We start from the raw sequence: 19360 nt of genomic DNA, 5'->3' as shown, positions 1-19360 counted from the left end.
CCCCCCCCCCCCCCCGCCCCCCCCCCCCCCCCCATAACCTTCCTCTGAGGTATCTGTGCTCTTGCAACTCTGGCCGCTAGGGCAACCCCATTTCTCTACCACGGTGCCTTCAGCCTCCTGAACTCCTGAATTCCCGCCCTAAATCTGTCTTTCTCTCCCTTTCTGCCATAGAATCCTGACAGTGCAGAAGCAGGCCATTCAGCCCAACGAGTCTGCATCGACACTCTGAGAGCTCTACCAAGCCCCACTCCCCCGCCCTATCCCCACAACCACACCTAACCTGCACATCCCTGTACAATGAAAAGAGAGCAATGTCGATATTGACACTCTTCCCCCTCCATTCTGAGTGGACTGACCCACCACTCGGCTTGAACGGGCCACGGGACTTCCCATTCCAATTTTTAGGTAGGGTGGGGGGGACAATGGTGAGGAAGATTAACGCGGCGCGCGGAATCCTTTGCATGGAACCACTAGGGTGCAGAAGGAGGCCACTCGGCCCGTCGAGTCTGCACTGACCCTCTGAAAGAGCACCCCACCCGCCTAACTTCTTTTGGACGCAAGGGGGCAACTCAGCACCCGCGGCTCATCCACCCGACCCGCGCGCCTTTGGGGGAAGTCGGCGTAGACAGGGGGGGAGGGCGTGCAAACTCCACACAGACAAGTTGCCCGAGGGCGGAATGGAACCCGGATCCCTGGTGCCGTGAGGCGGCAGTGCCAACACGCCGCCCCATTCCATCAGCCCAGCCACAAACTGCCTCTGGGTCAAAGGAAAGAAAAAGTTTGAAGGAAAGTTTGAGAGTTTTGAACTTTGCTTCCAGTCCTGGCGCACAGCGCCCCCTGTCGCAAACAGCCTGGGCTGGAATTTCCGTCGGCAGACATGGGGAGGGTGCACCATCCCTTTAAGGACCCGTACTGGCCGCGAAGTGCATTCAAAGATAGAATTTAAGCGCGAAAAGAAACCCAGGTGACTTTTAATCGATTATATTAAAAATATAACCCTCCGCCACCTCATCCTTAGCGAATATTGTCCCTGAAAAGATAGCAATGTGGATATTGACAGCCTCCCCCCTCCGGTCCGAGTGGACTGACCCAGCACTCGGCTTGAAGAGCGGGCCGCAGGACGTCCCATTCCGATTATTAAGGGGGGAGCTAATGGTGCGAGGGAGGCGGACGGTCCCATTCGGAGCGGAGAGCGCGGGGGGGATTTCCGTATACCCCCGCCCCGGGGACAGCCATGGTGCGGTCCGGACTGTCCCATTCGGAGGGTAGAGCGCGGGGGGATTCCCGCCTCCCCCACCCCCGGTACAGCCATGGTGCGGTCCAGGCCCCACGTGCCCCCCCCCCCCCCGAGGGAGACGGGCCGCGGCCATGGCGGCGGCGGCGGGTGAGGAATCCGAGCGCCCGGGGGGTGGGGGGACGGACCAATACCCCCCTCACTTGGGGACGGTTAAAGGGGACGGACCAATACCCCCCTCACTTGGGGATGGTTAATGGGGACGGACCAATACCCCCCTCACTTGGGGATGGTTAATGGGGACGGACCAATACCCCCCTCACTTGGGGCAGTTAAAGGAGACGGACCAATACCCCCCTCACTTGGGGCAGTTAAAGGAGACGGACCAATACCCCCCTCACTTGGGGATGGTTAATGGGGACGGACCAATACCCCCTCACTTGGGGACGGTTAAAGGGGACGGACCAATACCCCCCTCACTTGGGGACGGACCAATACCCCCCTCACTTGGGGACGGTTAAAGGGGACGGACCAATAACCCCCTCACTTGGGGACGGTTAATGGGGACGCACCAATACCCCCCTCACTTGGGGATGGTTAATGGGGACGGACCAATACCCCCCTCACTTGGGGATGGTTAATGGGGACGGACCAATACCCCCCTCACTTGGGGATGGTTAATGGGGACGGACCAATAACCCCCTCACGTGGGGACGGTTAAAGGGGACGGACCAATACCCCCCCTCACCTGGGGGGCTGTTAAAAGGGACGGACCAATACGCCCCTCTTTTGGGTGATGGTTAAAAGGACCGGACCCAGTCCCCTCCATTCCCTTGTGGGGATAGTTAAACGGGATGGGCCATACCCTCCTGCCACAACTCTCTTGGGGAATGGGGACAGACCAATCCCCCCTCCCCCACTCACTCCCTTGGTAATAGTTAATGGGGATGGTCCAAAGCCGCCCCCCCCCCCTCCAAAACATGGGGGTGGTTATCGAGGACGGACCAAACCCCTTGCCCTCTTGTTTGGAGACCGTTACAGGGAACAGACCAACCCGCACACCCCCAGCCTCCCCCGTGAGGGACGGTTAAAGGGGATGGACCAACAACTTCACTCCTCTTGGAGCAGTTGGAGGGCATGGACCAAAACACTCACCCCTCCCCCGTGGGATTGGCAAGGGGGCAGCCCAAAACCTTCACCTCTGAGATGGTCAGAGCTGGACTGAAATCCTCAGTGGAGGGGGGATTGATTGATTGATAGGATGAGAAATGTCCTCTTTTGTGTCCCTTGCCCCCCCTCAATTCCAAGGCTTCTCCTGGTATTGCCTGTATTTTCTGGAGGGGTGGTTCTTGTCAATCTACTGAGTCTGTCTTTTTTTTTTCAATTTTCAGGATCCGGTAAGATGACCAAATTCGAATGCCCTTCGGAATTTCTCCCGTGCCCACGTGCGCCATTGTGCTCTCTCACGCCAGAGAAGGTGAACGATCCTTCCACCGAGCTCTGGCTCATCAAGGCCCCCGCGGACTTCGATCCCCACGGGTGAGTGTCCTGGGCGATTGAGGAAATGCGCGGAAACTGATATCATCTGTAAACGTGTAAGTTTCATTGTTAAATACAATGCAAAGCTCTTGGGGAAACAACTCAGCTGTGAGTGTTGGTCAGCGGGTTGCACTGCACCCCCCCCCCCCCCCCCCATCCCTAACTCGGGAAGGGAATGGGTCCGGTGAAATATGGAGGCAGTGCTCCCAACATTGACTTTCGGATACAGGGAACTCACCAGTGCTCGTGAGACAAATCCATGACCGCTGCCATCTGGAAGGAGAGCAGCAGGTAACTGGGGCCACCACCATCTGGAGGTTCTCCTCCAAGTCACTCACCATCCTGACTTGGAAATATATCGACCGTTCTTTCACTGTCGCTGGGTCAAAATCCTGTAACGCCCTGCCTAACAGCACTGTGGGTGTGTGTACGCCACACGGCCTGCAGTGGTAGTTTCCGCACCACCTTCTTGAGGGACAGTTAGGGATGGGGGAAAATGCTGGTCGAGCCAGCGACGGTCACATCCTGTGAATGAACATTTCAAATTGTTAAACCAAGGTCAAGGTGAAAGAGCCATGATGTGGAGATGCCGGCGTTGGACTGGGGTGAGCACAGTAAGAAGTCTTACAACACCAGGTTAAAGTCCAACAGGTTTGTTTCAAACACGAGCTTTCGGAGCACGGCTCCTTCTTCAGAAGGAGGAAGGAGCTCCTGAAGAAGGAGCCGTGCTCCGAAAGCTCGTGTTTGAAACAAACCTGTTGGACTTTAACCTGGTGTTGTAAGACTTCTTAAGGTGAAAGAGCGTGTGACAAGCTCAAAGAGCAGTGCATTCTCCCCACTGTCCTGGTTGATATTTATCCTGCAAACACAGTTATTTTTTTTAAAATGATCTGGTCTTTATCAAGTTATTTGTGGGATCTTGCTGTGTGCAAATCGCCTGCCACACTTCCTACATATCAACAGTGACTGCTTGAAAAAGTACGTTGTTGACATATACATTTTGGAATGTGCTGATCCACTTGAGGTGGTTTCTAGGTACAATATTGTTACCTGATGGTATGCAAACAGAGAGACTTTTATTTGCACTTGGACCTAACAGCTCGATACGTTTTTACTAATTTTCTATTTCAGTTTCTCCGGAAGGAAGATCCCGTTGGTCGGTTTTCAGACACTCAAGTCAAAGACATACAGGGACAAACTGTACAACGTGTTTGGCACGTCCGGCGGAGCAGAAGGGGTCAGTCTGGTCCTCCCCCTGGAGAAGGAAGGCCACGGCGAGAGCTGTCCACCGTTTGCCGGGTGCATCACCATCGGAGAGAGCTGGGAGGATCCGTCCGGGAGCGAGGGGCTGCGCTCCATCCCCGTCAGCCCGGCGCCCAGCATCCCGCCGGGCTTGAAGCTGAGGTTCCAGCCTTTCGGCGCGGCCGTGCCCTGGCGGCTGCCACGGAAACGCCGCGGCGACTCGGCCGTGGCGCCGGAGCTCGGTGACCAGGGGGAGCCCCTGGCCAAGAGGAGGAAGGGGGCGAATACGGTGGCGGTCAGCGGGCACGAGCCAGAGCAGGAAGAAGCTGCCTTCGAACACTCAGACACCGGATCGGTGGAGCTCGGACACAGAAAGCGGGAGAAGAAAAGGAGAAAACACAAAGAGGCCGAGATCCCACAGACTGTGCCCTGGGAGGTGGGTCACAAGAAGAAAAAGAAGAAAAAAGATAAACATTAATGGTTGACTGTAACACACAAGGACTTTACCCGTTGAAAAATATTAAACCATGTGACCTGAGGTACATGGGGCAGTATGGGCAGCATTTTCGCTGTATACTTTGACAGGCTGTTTCTTACCCTCATCCAACACTTTGGGGCTTTTGGTCTGAATGTATATTTTCTCATTTGCAATACTTGTGTGACGTCACACCCAGACAAACTCCGCAATCACAGTGCAGCTTCTCCACCTCGCTGTCTTTGTTCCCCAAATATCTATGTTCCTCCTCACAGACTGCTGAATCTGCCCAGATGTAATCCTTTTGTACACTGAAGCCCCCACCCCCATCAAATTTATAATGTTTTCTTTGCAGAAGAATAAAACTCGCAGTGGGAGTGTGAATTGGAATTGCTGTGCTGTTAATCCTGACAAGACACCTTCGATTACGTTCAGTAGCTTGCCTCCATTCCCTCAAGCCAAATATCGTGAGACCAAGTTGGGATAATAAGAGTCAACATGCGGATCAGTCGAGATCTAACTGTAACATTCCGAGAAGGCTGACGCCTGGGGTGAAGGGGTTTGTCTCGGGAGGAGAAGTTGAGCCGCCTCTCATTGCCGTTCAGAAGAATTGAGAGTGACCTCATTGAAACCTATAGGATTGCGAGGCGGGGGCTCGACGGGGTGCTGTCCTGCGAGGATGGCACCGTTTAAAAATAAAGGATTTCCCATTTCAGACGGAGCCGAGGAGGAATTTCCTCTCGGAAGGTCGTTAATCTTTAGAATTCTCTCTGAGAGCAGTGGGGGGGGGGAGGGGGGCTGGGTCACCTGAATATATTCAAGGCCGAGTTAGATAGATTCGTGATTGACAGGGGAGTCGGGGGTTATATGGACCGGCAGGAAGTGGTGTTGAAGCCACACTTGGATCAGCCATGATCTTATTGAACGGTGAAGCAGGTTCGAGGGGCTGAATGGCCTCCTGTGTGCTTTCCTATTTTAAAACCTTGTTCACGGGCTGTGGGAATTGGTGTTGAGACTAGAGTTTATCTTTGTTCGTTAATGCAATGTGGACAACGCTGGCTAGGCCAGCATTTAGCGCTCATCCCGCATTGCCCCTTGAGAAGGTGGTGGTGAGCCGCTTTCTTGAGCCGCTGCAGTCCCTGTTGTGTAGGTACACCCACAGTGCTGTTAGGGAGAGAGTACCAGGATTTTGTCCCAGGGACAGTGAAGGAACAGCCGATATATTTCCAAGTCAGGATGGTGAGTGACTTAGAATCACAGAATTTACAGTGCAGGTGGAGGCCATTCGGCCCATCGAGTCTGCACCAGCCCTTGGAAAGAGCACCCTACCTGAGGCCACACCTCCACCCTATCCCCGTAACCCCACCTAATCTTTTGAACACTAAGGGCAACTTAGCATGGCCAATCCACCTAACCTGCACATCTTTGGACTGTGGGAGGAAACCGGAGCACCCGGAGGAAACCCACGCAGACACAGGGAGAACGTGCAGACTCCGCAGAGACAGTAACTCAAGCCGGGAATCGAACCAGAGACCCTGGAGCTGTTAAGCAACTGTGCTAACCACTGTGCTACTGTGTTGACCATGGGGAACCTCCAAATGATGGTGTTTTCCCCCTGTGTCTGCTGCCCTTGTCGTCTAGGTGGTCACGGTTGAGGGTTTGAAAGGGGCCTTGGGAGTTCCAACAGGACACACGGCTGCTACTGTGCATCAGTGGTGGAGGGAGTGAATGGTTAAGGTGGTTGACGAGGTGCCAATCAAGCGGGGTTGCTTTGTCCTGGATGGTGTCAAGTGTTGGAGATTCACTCAGCCATCGCAAGTGGACTGTATTCTGACTTGTAGATGGACAGGCTTTGGGGAGTCAGGTGGCAAATTGCTCGCCGCAGGATTCCCAGCCTCTGACCTGCTCCTGTAGCCACAGTATTTATATGGCTGGTCCAGTTCCATTTCTGGTCAATTGGACGGCACGGTAGCACAGTAGTTAGCACTGTTGCTTGACAGCTCCAGGGTTTCGGGTTCAATTCCCATTTTGGGTCACAGTCTGTGCGGAGCCTGCACGTTCTCCCCCTGTCTGCGTGGGTTCCCTCCGGTTTCCTCCCACAAGTCCTGAAACACGTGCTTGTTAGGTGAATTGGACATTCTGAATTCCCCCTCAGTGTACCCGAACAGGCGACGGAATATGGCAACTAGGGGCTTTTCACAGTAATTTCATTGCAGTGTTAATGTAAGCCTACTTGTGACAATAAACATTACCAATTTAATGGTAACCCCCAGGATGTTGATAGTGGGGGATTCAGTGATGGTAATGCCATTGAATGTCAAGGGGCCATGTTTAGATGGTCTCTTATTGGAGATGGTCATCGCCTGACACTTGTGCGGCACAAATGTTATTTTGCCACTTGACAGCCTAAGCCTGGATATTGTCCCGGGCTTTGCTGCATTTGGACATGGACTGCTTCAGTACCTGAAGAGTTGTGAATAGAACATAGAACAGCACAGAACAGGCCCTTCGGCCCTCGATGTTGTGCCGAGCAATGATCACCCTACTCAAACCCATGTATCCACCCTATACCCGTAACCCAACAAAACCCCCCCACCTTACTTTTTAGGACACTACGGACAATTTAGCATGGCCAATCCACCTAACCCGCACATCTTTGGACTGTGGGAGGAAACCGGAGCACCCGGAGGAAACCCACGCACACACGGGGAGGACGTGCAGACTCCGCACAGACAGTGACCCAGCCGGGAATCGAACCTGGGACCCTGGAGCTGTGAAGCATTTATGCTAACCACCATGCTACCGTGCGGCCCCTAATGGTGCTGAACATTGTGCAGTCATCAGCAAACATCCCCAGGGGGTGCAGACAGTGGGGTTAGCCCTGCTGCCTCACGGCGCCGAGGTCCCAGGTTCGATCCCGGCCCCGGGTCACTGTCAATGTGAAGTTTGAACGTTCTGCGTGGGTCTCACCCCCACAATCCAAAGATGTGCAGGTTAGGTGGATTGGAGCTGAGATGATTGACCTTCAACAACCCCAATCATCTTCCCAGCGATTCTAGTTTTGTTTAGGGCTCCTTGATGCCACACTCGGTCAAATGCTGCCTTGATGTCGAGGGCAGTAACTCTCATCTCCCCTCTTACCCTGGAAGCTGGATTAATGATGGTACGGATACAAATCTGTAAAACAGGACGTTAGGGGGAGAGGTTATCATAAAATCCCCACAGCGCAGAATGTGGCTATTCGGCCCATTGAGTCTGCACTGGCCCTTGGAAAGAGCACCCCCTACTTTAGCCATCCCCATAACCCAGTCTAATCTTTTGGACACTAAGGCAATTTATCACGGCCAATCCACCTAACCCGCACATCTTTGGACCGTGGGAAGAAACCGGAGCACCCGGAGGAAACCCACGCAGACACGGGGAGAAAGTGCAAACTTCACACAGACAGTAAACCGAGGCTGGAATCGAACCTGGGTCCCTGGAGCTGTGAGGCGGCAGTGCTAACCACTGTGCCACCCTACTAAGTATGAGGGAGATGGAATAACATCGGTTGAGATATATTCACTAACAGGGCTGGGACAAGACGTGCAACAGTAGGAGGAAGCTGCATTGTCAGTCAAGCTATAGCTGGTAATGGTGGGTTCTAACTGAGCAGGTGCCGTCGTGACAGTGCAAGGGGTAATGAGCCCCATGTGGGGGAGACCGATTGAGGTTGTATTACTGAACCGACAGGGAGGGCTAAGCAACTGGGCGTTACTGTGGTTGGAAAGGTCAAGCTTGAGCAAGTCTGCAGGCCAGATCGCAGCTGAAGGCTTCAACATTTCCGCTCGAGGCAGCACGGTGGTGCAGTGGGTTAGCACTGCAGTCTCGAGGCGCTGAGGTCCCGGGTTCGATCCCGGCTCTGGGTCACCGTCCGTGTGGAGTTTGCACATTCTCCCCGTGTTTGCGTGGGTTTCGCCCCCACCCACAACCCAAAGATGTGCAGAGTAGGTGGATTGGCCACGTTAAATTGCCCCTTAATTGGAAAAATGAATTGGGTACTCTAAATTTATTTTTAAAATATTTCCGCTCAAAACATAAAAACCCAAAAGAAAAGACATCATCATGAATAGTTTTTTCTTTTAATTCAAACATAAGGCCCTTAAATCAACAAGTAATGTTTAAAAAAAACTCAAATCTACAAATGAATGTTCTGTTTAAAAAACAAAAACTCAAGTTGTGTTTTCACATCTCTGCCCGTGAATTAGACCCACGTGTCGTACAACTGAGCAGATACCGACATCGGGCAAAGATCACCAACTGTGCCAGTGTGTGTCTCCCTATGCCCCCACCTCCTCCACAGATGCCACTGGCTCCTCATTGGCATACAGGCTCCGCACGGGTCCCTGGCTGATTTCCCCCACTTCCCTATAGTGTCAACAGTAGGGCAGTTTGTATGAACGGGTAAGGGGTTGGAAGATTTCTTTCTGGGGAAGGACAGTCATCCGAATTCAATCCTGCCCTAGTTCAGCCCCGTCTCTTTAAATTTACCAATCACCCACCTCGTGCCCCCTGTGGTGACTTGCGCCCCGAAGATGCACTTGTAATCAACCGGGATTTAAAAACACAAACGGGAGCCAAGGAGTTGGATGGGAGGACCAGCACGATGATATGCGGCAAGGAGAGGAGAGCCACAGTACGAGTGTAGCAGCAGGTGGCGGGGAAGGGCACGCAGACACGGCATGGGGCAGTTCCCCAGCCAACTGCCCACACTCCAGCTCCACGTGGGTATGCCCTCTGTCCGAAAGCCCTTCGCTTCCACATAAGAGTGTCTCATCGCTCTGCGATCCAGGTGCAATCCGCTTCCTTGTCCCTGAAGAGGTTCACAGGGATGGAAAATGCAAATCCCGGGATGATCTCAACCCCCCTCCCCCCCCCCCCAACCCATGGAAGCAGGGATACTGTAATCAGTCATAGCCAATCCTACCCCATCCCTCTACCTGTTCAAGAGAGGCTAACTCACCAACAGGGCAAGAAGTCAAACCTAAAATCTTCCTGTTTCGTACAGCTCACTCAATAAGCCAACAATGCAGTGGGAGATTCTGTATTACAACGATGGCTTATTTGTTTGGATGACCCGAAGACGTGTCCAGTTCAGAATCCAACAACCTCTTTACCCAGCAGCTGGTACCATGCGTCACCATGTCCTTCTTCAGCTTGAACTTCTCACCGCACGTCCCACAGGGGTAGAAGTGGCTTTCGAGGTGTTGCTCCAGGTCGGCCGCACTGAGGACAATCTCGAAGCAGACCTGGCACAGAGCCTGGCCCTGGGTCAGGTGGCAGGTCATGTGGCGGAGGTGCCTGTGTTTCCGCTCGTTCCCCAGGCCGCAGAGCTGGCACTCGTAGCGGGCGGTGCCGGTGTGCGTGGCCACGTGGAGCCGCAGCTCGCGCTCCCGCGGGTACCCCTGCCCACACACCTGGCAGAAGAACCGCCTCTCCTTGCCGTGGGCGGCCAAGTGTTGAGTCAAGTGGCCTCGCTTGAGGAAGCCTTTCCCACAAACCTCGCAGGAGTGTTTGCGCAATCGTTTTTGTTTCCTCGAGCCGGCCGCTGTTTTGCCGAGATGGCGTTGCTGCTTCCCCTCTGAAGCCTTGCCGCCCTTTTTGCAGTGAGACGCCCGGACGGGTTTGCCCGGCGCCCCTTCTGACCCCTTCTTGCTGCTGGCTGGCGCCTTGGACCCTTTGGCCAGCCGGCACTCCACAGACTGTATCCTTTCTAAACCTGGGTCCTGGCGCTTGTGCTGCTGACCGCTGCCATGGCACCCACGATACTCTGGTACACAGCGCCGTGAAGAGGAGCGGGTGGCTATGCCATTTTTCTTCCCACCGGCCTTTCTCGCCCCCAGCTGGCTCATCGGTTGATCCTCCGAGGGGTGGCAGCCATCACATGCCTGGCAGCGCCACCCTTTCCCCCGCCGCCGCAACACCTTGCGCTCCTCCGTGCCAACGATACTGCAGGTGTGGTGGTCAGGAAAGCCTCTGGCGGCGGACGCCATTGGTGGTGCCCTGGGCCCCTCGCTGCCCGGCGTGTCCTCGTCTTCGCTCAGCTCGGTCTGCTCCGAAAGCTCACTGTCGCCGTCCAGGCTGCTGTCGGAGCTGCTGAAGAAGCCGCCTTCCCGGGCGTTCTCCAGCACCAGGTCGTCATCGCCCGGGAACCTCACTTCGCCCTCCTCCAGCTCGTAATCCTCGGCCTGCTCAAAGAGAGGGGGCGGCAAGGCGGCCCCCGCTTCCTCCCCGCCAACTCTCACCACGGTGACGCCGCTGAGTTCCAGAACCAGGGGCGCCTGCTCCTCCTCCTCGGGGTCTTCCACCTTCGGCCACTTCAGGCCAGGAGGCCCCGCGTCCTTGCCTGCTGCCTCCTGGCTCTCGGAGCAGCTGTCTCCCCCCGGCCTCTCGGCCAGCTCTGCTTCCCGCTTCACCTCGGGGGCGACGCTCCAACCCTCCACCGCCTTCGGGTCTTCCTCCACTTCCCTGGGGGGCAGGCAGCTGGTGACGTGCTCCAGCAGCCGTTGGGTGCAGTCAAAGGCCAGGCCACAGTGCGGGCAGTGACACGGCTTCTCCGCGTGGCTCTGAAGGTGCTCACTCAGGCCCTGCTGCTCCTCGAATGCCAAGTCGCAGTGGCGGCACAGTAGCTTTTGTAATTCCTGCGTAACCTCCGGGGTCTCGGCTTTGATGGATATCGGGGCCTGGTCATTTTGCTTGACCGGCGGTGCGGCGGGCGTACATTGGTCCTTGTCCAGCCCGGCACCAAGGACGAGCGGGTCGCTATCGCTGGAGGCGAGGGGAGCCCCCTCCTCGCTCTGCCTCTCCCTCGGCGCTGCCTCGGCCGCCGGGGCGGGAAACAAAGCCGCATTGTAAAGTTTCAGGAAGCTGAGCGAGGCCCTGAACCGCTCCGGGTCGGAAGGCGAAGAGTCCAGGCGGCCGGTGTACATCAGCTGCAGGATTAGGTCGAAGTGGTCAGGGCTGACGGCCTGCGAGCTCAGCACCACCTGTGAGGCCTCCTCCGGCTGGTTGACAAAGAGTCTGTGGAAGTACGAGCTGCAGGCCGCCAGCACCACCCGGTGGGCCCGAAAGTGGACGTCGCCCACGGCAATGGAGCAGTCGCACAGGAAGCCGTACTCCAGTTGGGAGCAGAGTTGCTGCAGCACATGCTCGCTGTGGCTGCACGTCTGCATTCTGCCCGTCACCTAAAACAGACCAGAAACCCCACCGTTAATAACAACGTCCGACACAAACACTTCCAGCTGAGAGCAAGAACTCTATAAACATATAAAACACGGAGGAAAAATCTAACATCAGCCACACAATAGGTACAAGGACAGGTGGCCAAAAGCTTGGTGAAGCCAGTAGGATTTATGGAGTAAGGGCAGCACGATGGTGCAGTGGTTAGCACTGCGGCCTCACGGCGCTGAGGTCCCAGGTTCGATCCCGGCTCTTGGTCACTGTCCGTGTGGAGTTTGCACATTCTCCCCGTGTCTGCGTGGGTTTCGCCCCCACAACCCAAAGATGTGCAGGGTAGGTGGGTTTGGTACTCTAAATTTATTTAAAAAGAAGAGGATTTATGGAGTATTTTATGAAGCAGGAGAGGGTTAAGAAATCCCTGTACGACCTTCCCACCTATAGTTCAGCGAAGAACACTGTGGGGGGGATGTTCAAGAAGCCAGGTTTGGAGGCTTTTTTAAAGTGTTTTCTTTCATGGAATATTTATGTCACTACCACGGCCAACAATCATAGAATCCCTACACTGCAGAAGGGGGCCATTCGGCCCATCGAGTGCACCCACCCTCCGAAAGGGCACCCCCCTTCCCATCCCCATAACCCCACCAGACTTACACAGCTTTGACAAAGGCTCATCTGGACCCGCAACGGCAGCTCTTTTCTCTCCCCACAGATGCTGTCAGACCTGCTGAGATTTTCCAGCATTTTCTCTTTGCTAACCTACACATCCTTGGAACACTAAGGGGCAATTTTACAACGGCCAACCCCACCTAACCTGCACGGGTTTGGTCTGTGGGAGGAAACCGGAGCACCCGGAGGCAACCCCTGCAGACACAGGGAGAACGTGCAGACTCCACAGTGACCCCAAGCTGGGAATCGAGCCCAGGACTCTGGCGCTGTGAGGCAGTAGTGCTAATCGCTGTCCCAGCGTGCGCCCCATCCCCCTGAACTGAGTGTCTCGCTCGGCCATTCCAGAGGGACAGTTAAGAGTCAACCCCATCGCTGTGGGTCTTGAGTCACGTGAAGGCCAGACCGGGTAAGGACGGCAGATTTCCTTGCTTTCCCTCAAAGGGTTTTTACGACATTCAATGACAGGTTTAGGGTCACCCTTACTGAGACTCGCTTCATATTCCTGATTTATCAACTGATTCCACCAACTACCGTGGGATTTGACCAGTAAATATTCCTGCTTTCAAACCCCCTCCACCAATATCAGTCAAACACTCTTCCTTAGGGCAGCACGGTGGCCTAGTGGTTAGCACAACCGCCTCACGGCGCTGAGGTCCCAGGTTCGATCCCGGCTCTGGGTCACTGTCCGTGTGGAGTTTGCACATTCTCCCCGTGTCTGCGTGGGTTTCGCCCCCACAACCCAAAAATGTGCAGAGTAGGTGGATTGGCCACGCTAAATTGCCCCCTAATTGGAAAAAATAATTGGCTAATCTAAATTTTTTTTTAAAAAACACTCTTCCTTGACTAACCGATAGGAATCAACCAAGTATTATCCAGTCCAAAGATGTGGTTAGGTGGAATTACAGGGATAGGGCAGGGTAGTGGGTCGCGGTAAGGTGCTCTTTCAGAGAGCCGGTTCAGACCCGATGGACCGAATGTACAATAGGGATTCTATGATTATTTGCCCAATTGAGCCCCGCTCCCCATCTTCTTTGCCCAATTGTACCCCATTCCCTCCCCCTTTGCCCAATCGTACCCTGCCCCCTCCCCCTTTGCCCAATTGTACCCCATTCCCTCCCCTTTGCCCAATTATACCCCATTCCCGCCCCCTTTGCCCATTTGTACCCCGCTCCTCCCCTCCTTTACCCAATCGTACCCTGCCCCCTCCCTCTTTGCCCAATCGTACCCCCCCCCTTTGCCCAGTTGTACCCAGTCACACACCCCTTTGCCCACTTGCACCATACCCTTTTTGTGGGGCAGAGCAACCGATCGGCCCATCCAGAAGGGTGCAATGGCACGGCGGGGCCGCGGCATGTTCGGGTCCGCGCTGACCTCCTGCCGAGGCTTTTGTGTGGAAACGTGGGGATGTTTTTGTGTGTGTGTGTGTGTGTGGTTTTTTTTGCACGACCTGCTCCATTCAAACCGGATGGCTCCGGCGCCCGTGAGGACCCTGCATCGACCCCCGATTCACCCCCCCCCCCCCCCCCCCCCGGTGGGAACTCACCTGCCCTCCGCCGCTTTCTGCTGCTCTCCCGCTGCAGAGTGAATTGCTACAGTCTGAGTGACAGCTGCTCAGCCAGGCCTCCCTCCCGGGCCAACGCTCCAAGCACTTCCGGTGGCTGGCCGCACATGCGCGGTGCGCACCGCCGCGGCCCGCTGCACGCCGGGAGTTGTAGTTTCTCTGCTCAAAACACTGGCTCCCCCAACATTGGAGCTGACCTTTCCAGCCCTGGAATCCACACTCTGGGAGGGATGTGATAGCCCTTAATCATATAAATTTTTTTTTTTAAATTTAGAGTACCCAATTCATTTTTTCCAATTAAGAGGCAATTTAGCGTGGCCAATCCACCTAGCCTACACATGAAATGAAATGAAAATCGCTTATTGTCACGAGTAGGCTTCAATGAAGTGACTGTGAAAAGCCCCTGGTCGCCACATTCCGGTGCCTGTTCGGGGAGGCTAGTACAGGAATCGAACCGTGCTGCAGGCCTGCTTTGAAAGCCAGCGATTTAGCCCAGTGAGCTAAACCAGCCCCTTTGGGTTTGGGAACATCTTTGGGTTGTGGGGGCGAAACCCACGCAGACACGGGGAGAATGTGCAAACTCCACACGGACAGTGACCCCAGAGCCGGGATCGAACCTGGGACCTCGGCGCCATGAGGCAGCAGGGCTAACCCACTGTGCCACCGTGCTGCCTCGCATTTGAGATATACATAAACCATTGGCCAAGGGGCGGCACGGTGATGCAGTGGTTAGCACTGCTGCCCACAGCGCTGAGGACTCGGGTTCAATCCCGGCCCCGGGTCACTGTCCATGTGGAATTTGCATATTCTCCCCATGACTGCGTGGGTCTCACACCCACAACTCAAAGGTGTGCGAGTTAGGTGGATTGGCCACGCTAAATTTTTTTAAAAATAAATTTAGAGGACCCAATTCATGTTTTCCAATTAAGGGGCAATTTAGTGTGGCCAATCCACCTAGCCTGCACATCTTTGGGTTGTGGGGGCGAAACCCACACAGACACGGGGAGAATGTGCAAACTCCACACTGACAGTGACCCAGAACCGGGATCGAACCTGGGACCTCGGTGCCGTGAGGCAGCAGTGCTAACCACTGTGCCACCATGCTGTCCCATATTAATCTTTATTAGCACTGCAATTAAGTTACTGTAAAAAGCCCCTAGTCGACACATTCCGCCGCCTGTTCGGATACATGGAGGGAGAATTCAGAATGGCCAATTCACCTAACAAGCACATCTTCCCGGAGTTGTAGGAGGAAACCGGAGCACCCGGAGGAAACCCACGCAGACACGGGGAGAACGTGCAGACTCCGCGCAGTGACCCAAGCCGGGAATCAAATCCTGGCAGCAGTGGTTACCACTGTGCTGCCTTGCGAAGGGGGCAGGGTGTTGCCTGACCTGCGAGTTTCAGTTACGAGGGAGGATTGGATAGACTGGGGTTCATAATCATAGAATCCCTTCAGTGCAGAAGGGGCCCATCGAGTGCACTGGCCCTTGGAAAGAGCACCCTACTCAAGCCCATACCTCCATCCTATTCCCGTAACCCAGTAATGCCACTTAACCTTTTTGGACACTATGGGCAATTTAGCATGGCCAGGGCAGCACTGTGGTGCAGTGGGTTAGCCCTGTTGCCTCACAGCGCCGAGGTCCTAGGTTCGATCCCGGCTCTGGGTCACTGTCTGTGTGGAGTTTGCACATTCTCCCCGTGTTTGCGTGGGTTTCACCCCCACAACCCAAAAGATGTGCAGAGTAGGTGGATTGGCCACGCTAAATTGCCCCTTAATTGGAAAAAATTAATTGGGTACTCTAAATTTATTTTTTTTTTAAATTAAAAAAAATTTAGCATGGCCAATCCAGGCCAGGATTCTCACCCAAAGTCAGTGGAGTAGCTCACCAGGCTAAATCGCTGGCTTTTAAAGCAGGCCAGCAGCACGGTTCGATTCCCGTACCAGCCTCCCCGGACAGGTGCCGGAATGTGGCGACTAGGGGCTTTTCACAGTAACTTAATTGAAGCCTACTCGTGACAATAAGCGATTTTCATTTTCATTTTCATTATACGCGGCGTTCTTGTCCGACATTCTGAAAGAGCACCCTAACAAGGCCCACTCCCCCCCCCCCCCCCCCCCCCCCCCCCCCCGCCCTATCCCTGTAACTCCAGTCTAACCTTTTGGACACAACGGGCAATTTAGCGTGACAAATCCACCTAGCCCGCACACCTATTTTTTGTACTATGGGAAGAAACCAGAGCGCCAGGAGGAAACCCGCGCAGACACGGGGAGAACTTGCAGACTCCACACAGACGTGAGCCAAGGCTAGAATTGAACCCGGGACCCTGGTGAGGCAGCAGTGCTGACCACGCCGCCACCGTGGCACCCATTAAGAAAATGGGTTATAAGACCATAAGACAGAGGAGCAGAATTATGTCATTCAGCCCATCGAGTCTGCTTCACCATCCAATCATGGCTGATATGCTTCTCACCCCCATTCACCTGCCTTCTCCCTATAACCCCTGATGCCCATATTAATCAAGAACCTGTCTATCTCTGTCTTAAAGCGACTTTGCCTCCATAGCCTTCTGCGGCAAAGAGTTCCACAGATTCATCACCCTCTGGCTGAAGAAATTCCTTCTCATCTCAGTGTTAAAGGATCGTCCCTTCAGTCTGAGTTTGTGCCCTCGGGTTCTAGTTTTTCCGACTAGTGGAAACAACCTCTCCACGTCCAGTCTATCCAGGCCTCTGAGTATTCTGTGTCATAATATGCACTCATGCACATAATGAGGTAAAGACAGGCAGTGACAGACACCCAGGCTAGCCAATCAACACACAGGACAGAACACAACCAATCACCAGACAGAACATCAGAGGGTGGTCTCCTACTATAAAACACACGAGGCATCAGCACTCTGCCTCTTTCCACCTTGACAACTGTAGTGACAGTCAGGGTGTATATATCATTTAGCACCTTCTACACGTGGCTCAGAGCTAGTCTGGTCTAGTGAGTTAGAGTTAGCACACTTCGAGTAGTAGAGTGTCAACCTACAGCAAGCTGTGTGCATTGTTACAGAAGTTCAATAAATCGTATTGAACCAACGTCTAAGTTTGGTGTCGGCTTTCCAGTACAACTGCATCCAGTTACAGTCCGTGTTACCCCAGGGTGAATAACACGACATTCAGTAAGCTTTAATAAGATCCCACCCCAACCTTCTAAACTCCATGTTTTCCTTCGAGCAGAGTTGGTTGGGGGGGGGGGGGGGGGGGGGACAGGGCTAAGGTGAATAACATTATGAGGGGCATAGATAGACAGGAAGAAACATTTTATCTTGGAGGAGGGATTAATGACGGAGGAGGTGGACGGCAGGCATCATAGAATACCTACAGTGCAGAATGAGGCCACTTTGCCCACCGAGTCTCCACCAGCCCTCCGAACGAGCAACCCATTCAGGCCCACTCTCCTGCCTTATCTCCGTAACCCCACCTGACTGTTGGACACTAAGGGGCAATTTAGCGTGGCCAATCCACCTGACCTGTATATCCTTGGACTGTGGGAGGAAACCGGAGCACCCGGAGGAAACCCACGCAGACACGGGGAGAAGGTGGAGACTCCACACCAACAGTGACCCAAGCGGGGAATCGAACCTGGGAACTTGGCGCTCTGAGCCAGCAGTGCTAACCACTGTCCCACCGTGTTGCCCTGTCGAGAATGATTGACATGTATAAAATTATGAGGGATAGAGTAGAATGGAAGAAATATTTTCCCTTGGTGGAGGGATCAATGACCAGCACGGGCAGCACGGTAGCATAGTGGTTAGCACAATTACTTCACGGCTCCAGGGTCCCAGGTTCGATTCCCGGCTTGGGTCACTGTGCGGAGTCTGCACGTTCTCCCCGTGTGTGCGTGCGTTTCCTCTGGGTGCTCCGGTTTCCTCCTACAGTCCAAAGATGGGTGGGTTAGGTGGACTGGCCATGATAAATTGCCCTTAGTATCCAAAATTCCCTCAGTGTTGGGTGGGGTTACTGGTTTATGGGGATAGGGTGGAGGTGCGGGGTTGGGTAGGGTGCTCTTTCCAAGAGCCGGTGCAGACTCGATGGGCCAAATGGCCTCCTTCTGCACTGTAAATTCTATTTTAAAAATTTAAGGTTGGGGCAGGAGGTTCGATGGGGATGTGAGAGGGAACGTTTTTACCCAGAGGGTGGTGGGAGTCTGGAACATCGCTGCCTGAAAGGGTGATGAAGGCAGAGACCCTCATAACATTTAAGAAGGATTTAGATGCACTCTTGTGAGCCCAGGGCAGACAAGGCTATGGGCCATGTGTCGGAAAATGGGATTAGAATGGTTAGGTGGTTGTTTTTGACTGTAGCAGATGCGATGGGCCGAAGGGCCTTTTCTGCGCTATAGACCTCAAAGATGCTATGACCAGGTGCTATGACTCTGTCAAAACTAGGATGAACTGCAAATAGGATGAGATTTACACTGTTGTGGGGGTGGTGAGGGCCTCGTGGAGCAGTGGGGCTGGATAGAGGGCCAGCCATGAGTGGAGATTGACCAAGGCGTCATGGACTAAAAGGACAAAGGGAGGTGTAAATGGTGGTGAAGATGGTGGCACATTCAGACATCAGAATTATAACTTTTGTTAAGCCACAGCTAGAATACTGGGCACGACTTGACTAAATGGGAACAAAGTCTCATAGCGAGCAGGTTTAGCCACGTGTTTCCTGGCACTCACAGCACCAAGTAACACATGGGTATAAAACGGCACTCGCATTAAATAAGGGGCCTCAGCAGGGAACACACAGCCGAGACTGCACATAGCCCCGTTTTCTACATCGAGGAGCTCCGCTCGCTAGAAATCTGCGTTATAGCGAGGGTATAGCGCCATTTAAAAATGGCGTCCCAATCCTGAAAAAGAAAATCGCTTATTGTCACGAGTAGGCTTCAATGAAGTTACTGTGAAAAGCCCCTAGTCGCCACATTCCGCCGCCTGTCCGGGGAGGCTGGTATGGGAATCGAACCGTGCTGCTGGCCTGCTTGGTCTGCTTTAAAATCCAGCGATTTAGCCCAGTGCGACCCCCAACACACTGTGGGAGAGTTACCCCCCAACACTGGCCCAATCACCAGCTTGGCCTTGCCATCCTGGCAGTGCCAGACTGGCACCCACAGGTGGGGGTGCAGTTTGGCCCTGCCAAGGTGCCCAGGTGGTACCAGCAGTGCCAGGGTGCCACCCGGCCCAAAGGGCATGTACCCGAGGGGCCTCCGATCCGCTGGGGGACCCCCCACGAGTGCCGATCGGCGCTCGCCCCAGGTCCCCGAGGCGATGGGGATCAATCCCAACTCCTCGGGAATCTGCACATGACAGGGAGACTCGCTGTCTCACTCTAATAGGCAGTGACCCTGCCCACAATGGGCGGGGTTTACATCGCAACATCTCCCAA

At 54.3% G+C, this 19360-nt stretch overlaps 2 protein-coding genes across 4 annotated transcripts; one reads left to right on the top strand and one right to left on the bottom strand.

Moving 5' to 3' along the window:
- Positions 1-1336: 1336 nt before the first annotated feature.
- On the top strand, positions 1337-4880 carry polr1g (RNA polymerase I subunit G). 3 transcript variants are annotated; one of them, XM_038786280.1, is made up of 3 exons: positions 1337-1384; positions 2626-2773; positions 3905-4880. In XM_038786280.1, the coding sequence occupies exons 1-3, from the start codon at positions 1369-1371 to the stop codon at positions 4491-4493; spliced, it is 753 nt and encodes a 250-aa protein (XP_038642208.1). In that variant the 5' UTR covers positions 1337-1368; the 3' UTR covers positions 4494-4880. The 3 variants fall into 3 exon arrangements, with proteins under 3 accessions (XP_038642208.1, XP_038642209.1, XP_038642210.1); XM_038786281.1 differs by having other exon boundaries at positions 1344-1380; positions 2625-2773; XM_038786282.1 differs by having other exon boundaries at positions 1354-1377; positions 2625-2773.
- A 3709-nt stretch (positions 4881-8589) lies between these two features.
- Positions 8590-14029, bottom strand: LOC119958013 (zinc finger and BTB domain-containing protein 1-like). The gene is made up of 2 exons (XM_038786272.1): positions 13918-14029; positions 8590-11713 (listed from the first exon to the last, which is right to left on the bottom strand). Exon 2 carries the CDS (start codon positions 11699-11701, stop codon positions 9590-9592), a length of 2112 nt encoding a protein of 703 aa, XP_038642200.1. The 5' UTR covers positions 11702-11713; positions 13918-14029; the 3' UTR covers positions 8590-9589.
- Between the last annotated feature and the right edge of the window lie 5331 nt (positions 14030-19360).

Source organism: Scyliorhinus canicula, chromosome 27, assembly GCF_902713615.1.
Source record: "Scyliorhinus canicula chromosome 27, sScyCan1.1, whole genome shotgun sequence".
In the NCBI taxonomy this organism is placed as follows: Eukaryota; Metazoa; Chordata; class Chondrichthyes; order Carcharhiniformes; family Scyliorhinidae; genus Scyliorhinus; species Scyliorhinus canicula.
This window is presented reverse-complemented; position numbering and strand designations above follow the sequence as displayed.

Excerpts from the sequence above, each read along its gene's own strand:
- polr1g (XM_038786280.1), top strand. Across the intron at positions 2,774-3,904 it reads GCGGACTTCGATCCCCACGG|TTTCTCCGGAAGGAAGATCC; the intron begins GTGAGTGTCCTG and ends TTTCTATTTCAG.
- LOC119958013 (XM_038786272.1), bottom strand. The coding sequence starts at position 11,701 with ATGCAGACGTGCAGCCACAGCGAGCATGTGCTGCAGCAACTCTGCTCC.